Here is a 7,500-nt window from a genome sequence, read left to right as displayed (position 1 = left end):
TGCATGAACTCACCGCCGAAGCCGTCGGGCACATATGTCTTGAGGACGATGTTGCAGAAGACGGTGGGCAGCGACAGTGGCTTGTTGCCCTCGTTGCGCAGTGAGATGTGCCTGTAACCCGCCTGGAGCCCGTCCAGGGGCAGGATCCGCTGGCCAATCAGCTTGTTGTTATCGTCGTATACAGCGATCCGCAGAACCGCCAGATCCGGCAAAATCACCTGATCGCAGAACACACACAGAGTTCAGATGTGTGTGTGTGTGTGTGTGTGTGTGTGTGTGAGTGAGTGAGTGCGTGATTGAGTGTCTGTATGTCTGTATGTGTGTGTGTGTGTGTGTATGTGTGTGTGTGTGTGTTTGTGTGGGTGTGTGTGTGTGTGAGAGAGTGTGTGTGGGACTGCGGCAGTGGTGATTTATGGTCTGTGTCTGTGGTGTCAGTGTCACGGCCGAGAGACTCCAACAACATCCTGCAGCATCAGCACAACGACTGCTCATTACCTGTGTGTGTGTGTGCGCGTGTGTGTGTGTGTGCGCGTGTGTGTGTGTGTGTGTGTGTGTGTGTGTGTGTGTGTGTGTGTGTGTGAGCGGCGGGTTCATGGGTAATTTTACTGCTGTGCAGCTCAAACGGTCTTTCATCAACAAAAACTAAAGCTGTGTCTCCAGCAAACGCTTCTCAGATGATCTGGAGAGTATCGAACCCTCGAACGATCACATCAATGAACCTGATCGCAGACACTGCACAGGAGGTGAGGTCATATATACACATGATACTTCCTGTGTATCAATGTCTCCATACACATGATCATTTTGACAGCGCCACCTACTGGCCAAAGTCTCACAGACAAACTGACTAAATACTTTCACTTTTAGATTAATGTCGCCCAAGTTCATAATTTTCTGGCACCTAGTGGAAACTCATTTTCAAGGATTATATTGAACTGAATCATCTGCAACTTCGTGACTTTTGTTTCATATTCACAGTCGTGTTACAAAAAGAATTAACCCCTTTAACTAAAAAGAGTCATTGTCCAAACAAACAAACGAAATAAAAACTAAGAATGAACTAAAACCGAACTGATATTGAGAATCTCCTGGACTAGGATCATTAAAGGATGCGGGACCTTTCTGAAGACAAACGGCTCCTCGTTGTAGTACGGGTTCAGGCCGTTGTTCATCACCATGCGTGTGCGGAACTCTTTCCGGATGGTGTCGGTGGGAAGGCCGTACATGTCCACCTCCACATACGTGCCGATCTTCTTATCCGATAAGAACTGACCCGAGAACACCTGAGGAATGACACGGATACGAATACGTCAGTGAAACTGGAGTTCAGATCTGAGAGAGTTAATATGACTCTCAGACACAAATACACACAGTTACTACTGTACCTTTAAGAAATCTATATGTAAATGAGCGTGTGTGTATGAGTGTGTCAGTGAGTATGTGAGCGTATGAGCGCGTGTGTGTGTCCGTGTGTGTGTCCAAGTTTGTGTGTGCGTGAGTGAGTATGTGTGAGTTTGTATGAGTGTGTGTTTGTAAGTGTGTGGGTATGTTTGAGTGTGTGTGAGTATGTGTTAGTGTGTGTGTCCCCGTGTGTGTGATTATGTGTGAGTGTGTGTGTATATGTGTGGGTATGTGTGAGTATGTGCGAGAGTGTGTGAGTGTGTGTGAGTATGTGCCAGAGTGTGTGAGTGTGTGCTGCGAGTATGTCCGAGAGTGTGCGAGTGTGTGCAATATGTCCGAGGGTGTGCGAGTGTGTGTGAGTATGTGCGAGAGTGTGTGAGTGTGTGCGAGTATGTGCGAGAGTGTGTGTTTGTTTGAGTATGTGCGAGAGTGTTTGAGTGTGTGTGAGTATGTGCGAGAGTGTGTGAGTTTGTTTGAGTATGTGCAAGAGTGTTTGAGTGTGTGTGAGTGTGTGTTAGTGTGTGTGTGAGTATGTGCGAGAATGTGTGAGTGTGTGTGAGTATGTCCGAGAGTGTGCGAGTGTGTGTGAGTATGTGCGAGAGTGTGTGAGTGTGTGTGAGTATCTGCGAGAGTGTGTGAGTTTGTTTGAGTATGTGCAAGAGTGTTTGAGTGTGTGTGAGTGTGTGTTAGTGTGTGTGTGAGTGTGTGTGAGTGTGTGTTAGTGTGTGTGAGTGTGTGTTAGTGTGTGTTTGAGTGTGTGTGAGTGTGTGTGAGTGTGTGTTAGTGTGTGTTAGTGTGTGTGTCCCTGTGTGTGTGAGTATGTGTGAGAATGTGTGAGTGTGTGTGTGTGTTTGTGTAAGTGTGTGGGTATGTGTGAATGTATTTGCGAGAGTGTGTCCGTGTATGTGTCTGTGTGTTCATGTGTGAGTGTGTGTGTGTCACCTGTACGCTGCAGGTCGCTGCTATCACTCCATCCACTGGTGTCTCAGAGAATGGGTCGAACATGCGGTCGCCGCGGCGCATGAAGTCTGGCTTCAGCAGGAACCTTGAGGAGAGAGAGAGAGAGACGTTGAAATAGCGTAATGATGTAGAAATAGCGTAATGACATAGAAATAGCGTAATGATGTAGAAATAGCAAAATGACATAGAAATAGCGTAATGACGTGGAAATAGCATAATGACATAGAAATAGCATAATGACGTAGAAATAGTGTAATTACGTAGAAATACGTAACGTTGTAGAAATAGCGTAATGACATAGAAATAGCATAATGATGTAGAAATAGTGTAATTACGTAGAAATAACGTAACGTTGTAGAAATAGCGTAATGACGTAGAAATAGTGTAATGACGTAGAAATAGCGTTATGATGTAGAAATAGCGTAATGACGTAGAAATAGCGTAATGATGTAGAAATACCGAAATGACGTAGAAATAGCCTAATGACGTAGAAATAGCGTAATGATGTAAGAAATAGCGTAATGACGTAGAAATAGCATAAGGATGTAGAAATAGCGTAATGACGTAGAAATAGCGTAATGACGTAGAAATAGCGTAATGATGTAGAAATAGCATAATGACATAGAAATAGTGTAATGACGTGGAAATAGCATAATGACATAGAAATAGCGTAATGATGTAGAAATACCGAAATGACGTAGAAATAGCCTAATGACGTAGAAATAGCGTAATGATGTAAGAAATAGCCTAATGACGTGGAAATAGCATAATGACATAGAAATAGCGTAATGATGTAGAAATACCGAAATGACGTAGAAATAGCCTAATGACGTAGAAATAGCGTAATGATGTAGAAATAGCATAATGACATAGAAATAGTGTAATGACGTGGAAATAGCATAATGACGTAGAAATAGCGTAATGATGTAAGAAATAGCGTAATGACGTAGAAATAGCATAAGGATGTAGAAATAGCGTAATGACGTAGAAATAGCGTAATGACGTAGAAATAGCGTAATGACGTGGAAATAGCATAATGACATAGAAATAGCGTATTACGTAGAAATAGTGTAATTACGTAGAAATAACGTAACGTTGTAGAAATAGCGTAATGACATAGAATTAGCATAATGATGTAGAAATAGTGTAATTACGTAGAAATAACGTAACGTTGTAGAAATAGCGTAATGACGTAGAAATAGCGTAATGATGTAGAAATAGCGAAATGACGTAGAAATAGCCTAATGACGTAGAAATAGCGTAATAACGTAGAAATAGACTAATGACGTAGAAATAGCATAAGGATGTAGAAATAGCCTAATGACGTAGAAATAGCGTAATGACGTAGAAATAGCGTAATGACGTAGAAATAGCGTGATGATGTAGAAATAGTGTAATGACGTAGAAATAGCGTAATGACGTAGAAATAGCATAATGACGTAGAAATAGCCTAATGACGTAGAAATAGCGTAATGACGCACAAATAGTGATGATATAGAAATAGCGTAATGACGTAGAAATAGCGTAATGACGTAAAAATAGCGTAATGATGTAGAAATAGTGTAATGACGTAGAAATAGCGTAATGACGTAGAAATAGCGCAATGTAGAAATAGTGTAATGACGTAGAAATAGCGTAATGACGTAGAAATAGCGTAATGTAGAAATAGTGTAATGACGTAGAAATAGCGTAATGACGTAGAAATATCGTAATGACGTAGAAATATCCTAATGACGTAGAAATATCGTAATGATGTAGAAATAGCGAAATGACGTAGAAATGGCCTAATGACGTAGAAATAGCGTAATGACGTAGAAATAGCTTAATGACGTAGAAATAGCGTGATGGCGTAGAAATAGCGTGATGATGTAGAAATAGCGTAATGACGTAGAAATAGCGTAATGACGTAGAAATTGCATAATGACGGAGAAATAGCGTGATGTAGAAATAGCGTAATGACGTAGAAATAGCATAATGACGGAGAAATAGCATAAGGATGTAGAAATACCGTAATGACGTAGAAATAGCGTAATGACGTAGAAATAGCGTTATGACGTAGAAATAGCGTAATGACGTAGAAATAGCATAATGACGTAGAAATAGCCTAATGACGTAGAAATAGCGTAATGACAGAGAAATAGCGTGATGATGTAGAAATAGCGTAATGACGTAAAAATAGCGTAATGATGTAGAAATAGTGTAATGACGTAGAAATAGCGAAATGGAGTAGAAATAGCGTAATGACGTAGAAATAGCGCAATGACGTAAAAATAGCGTAATGATGTAGAATAGTGTAATGATGTAGAAATAGCGAAATGGAGTAGAAATAGCGTAATGACGTAGAAATAGCGTAATGACGTAGAAATAGCGTAATGTAGAAATAGTGTAATGACGTAGAAATAGCGTAATGACGTAGAAATAGCGTAATGACGTAGAAATAGCGTAATGATGTAGAAGTAGTGTAATGACGTAGAAATAGCGTAATGACGTAGAAATAGCGTAATGATGTAGAAATAGCGTAATGATGTAGAAATAGCGTAATGACGTAGAAATAGCGTAATAACGTAGAAATAGCGTAATGACGTAGAAATAGCGTAATGTTGTAGAAATAGCGTACTGTAGAAATAGCGTAATGACGTAGAAATAGCGTAATGACGTAGAAATAGCGTGATGACGTAGAAATAGCGTAATGTTGTAGAAATAGCGTACTGTAGAAATAGTGTAATGACGTAGAAATAGCGTAATGACGTAGAAATAGCGTAATGACGTAGAAATAGCGTAATGATGTAGAAGTAGTGTAATGACGTAGAAATAGCGTAATGATGTAGAAATAGCGTAATGATGTAGAAATAGCGTAATGATGTAGAAATAGCGTAATGACGTAGAAATAGCGTAATAACGTAGAAATAGCGTAATGACGTAGAAATAGCGTAATGTTGTAGAAATAGCGTACTGTAGAAATAGCGTAATGACGTAGAAATAGCGTAATGACGTAGAAATAGCGTGATGACGTAGAAATAGCGTAATGTAGAAATAGCGTAATGACGCAGAAATAGCGTAATGTAGAAATAGCGTAATGGCGTAGAAATAGCGTAATGACGTAGAAATAGCGTAATGTAGAAATAGCGGAATGACGTAGAAATAGCGTAATGACGTAGAAATAGTGTAATGACGTAGAAGTAGTGTAATGACGTAGAAATAGCGTAATGACGTAGAAATAGTGTACTGATGTAGAAATAGCGTAATGACGTAGAAATAGCGTAATGATGTAGAAATAGTGTAATGACGTAGAAATACCGTAATGATGTTGAAATAGTGTAATGATGTAGAAATAGTGTAATGAAATAGAAATAGTGTAATGATGTAGAAATAGCGTAATGACGTAGAAATAGCGTAATGATGTAGAAATAGCGTAATGATGTAGAAATAGCGTAATGTTGTAGAAATAGCGTAATGTTGTAGAAATAGCGTAATGATGTAGAAATAGCGTAATGATGTAGAAATAGCGTAATGTTGTAGAAATAGCGTAATGTTGTAGAAATAGCGTAATGATGTAGAAATAGCGTAATGATGTAGAAATAGTGTAATGATGTAGAAATAGCGTAATGTTGTAGAAATAGCGTAATGTTGTAGAAATAGCGTAATGATGTAGAAATAGCGTAATGATGTAGAAATAGCGTAATGACGTAGAAATAGCGTAATGATGTAGAAATAGCGTAATGATGTAGAAATAGCGTAATGACGTAGAAATAGCCTAATGACGTAGAAATAGCCTAATGATGTAGAAATAGCGTAATGATGTAGAAATAGCGTAATGATGTAGAAATAGCGTAATGATGTAGAAATAGCGTAATGTTGTAGAAATAGCGTAATGATGTAGAAATAGTGTAATGATGTAGAAATAGCGTAATGTTGTAGAAATAGCGTAATGATGTAGAAATAGCGTAATGATGTAGAAATAGCGTAATGACGTATGACGCGGTGATCGAGCTGTTCTCCTGATGAATAAAGTGTGGTATAAACGAGTGTCTCGTCCTCCTATAATCCTGCTTTCTCTGCGTGTGTGAAGTGGAGCAGGACGACGCCACCAGTGCTCGCTTCACACACACACACACACACGACTGCTTTTGGCCATTTTTACTGTGTGATCAATATAAGCAGCGGCACAACGGCTCATACACTCATTATCTCCTAATTATGACCAGAAATTAATAAATATTAAGTCTGCTGTTTAAAACAAATAAAGAACTAATGTAGGAGAATAGTTATTACGCGCCAACATCGGGAAACTCTGTATATTCGTGCATGTCAAAAAATATATCCAGATCAGAAGCTTGTGACATATAAACACACACATCAACCCGATCACATGTTCAGCGTTCATGTAAACACTACATTCAGAAACAGAAGTTGTGCATGTAAACGCAGCCGTTGACTGACAGGAGAGAGAGTGTTTCTGACTCCTCTCAGAGCTGCGGCTCTAGGCCAGATATTAATTATTTTTTGATTAATTCCTCAAAAGAAGATTAATGATCTGAGCTCTTTCCATTACACAATCTCTCTCACACACACACTGGTACTAACGGGCCGCTGCTCAGCAACATTAAGGCGCTGTGATGCTGACACTCATAATCCCACACGAGTGTTCGGCCTCAGGCTGGATTTCTACATGAGGATTCTGCGCGAGGGCCGATATTAGCGAGCGCTCATTTGCGCTAATGTTGCTAACGCCGCCGGCTGCAGCTAATGTGATGTGACAGTTTAATGGATGATCTGCAGCGGGAAACACACACTCACCCGCATGCGCCGTTGTACTCGAACTTGCCCTGGTTCAGCTGCATGCCCAGATCTGCAACACAGGAGAAATGCGTCACAAACATGTGTGAGTGAGTGTGTGTGTGTCTGTGTGTGTGTGTGTGTGTGTGCTGCATTACAGAGGGAAACACTCCATCTCTTAGACCTGATATAATTATTTTGATCTTGTTATTAATCAAAGTCACGATGAAATCAAAATGGAATATTGCAGTATTTATTATAAATGATCATTATTGTGTCTTGAATCAGAATAAGTTGCTCTTGCAGCATCTCTTCTCTTCTCTGATGATGTGGGCGGGGCTATAACCTGTCACTCACATGAGA

At 39.8% G+C, this 7,500-nt stretch overlaps 1 protein-coding gene across 7 annotated transcripts in view; it reads right to left on the bottom strand.

The window, feature by feature from the left end:
• The window catches only part of plcb4b (phospholipase C, beta 4b), a 146,284-nt gene that overhangs the window by 32,733 nt on the left and 106,051 nt on the right, over positions 1–7,500 (bottom strand). For all 7 annotated transcript variants that reach the window (XR_013207528.1, XR_013207532.1, XR_013207531.1 and 4 more), the window contains 4 exons: positions 7,159–7,210; positions 2,344–2,446; positions 1,119–1,283; positions 14–218 (listed from right to left, as the gene is read on the bottom strand). Coding sequence is in view for 1 of the 7 variants with exons in the window: in XM_077245641.1 (XP_077101756.1) it covers positions 14–218; positions 1,119–1,283; positions 2,344–2,446; positions 7,159–7,210 (525 nt within the window). In the remaining 6 variants the exon portion in view is untranslated. The remainder of the gene's footprint in view (positions 1–13; positions 219–1,118; positions 1,284–2,343; positions 2,447–7,158; positions 7,211–7,500) is intronic.

The sequence above is a fragment of the Siphateles boraxobius genome, unplaced genomic scaffold, assembly GCF_051911475.1.
Source record: "Siphateles boraxobius isolate OS27281-9 unplaced genomic scaffold, OSU_SipBor_1 274, whole genome shotgun sequence".
Classification (NCBI taxonomy): domain Eukaryota; kingdom Metazoa; phylum Chordata; class Actinopteri; order Cypriniformes; family Leuciscidae; genus Siphateles; species Siphateles boraxobius.
This window is presented reverse-complemented; position numbering and strand designations above follow the sequence as displayed.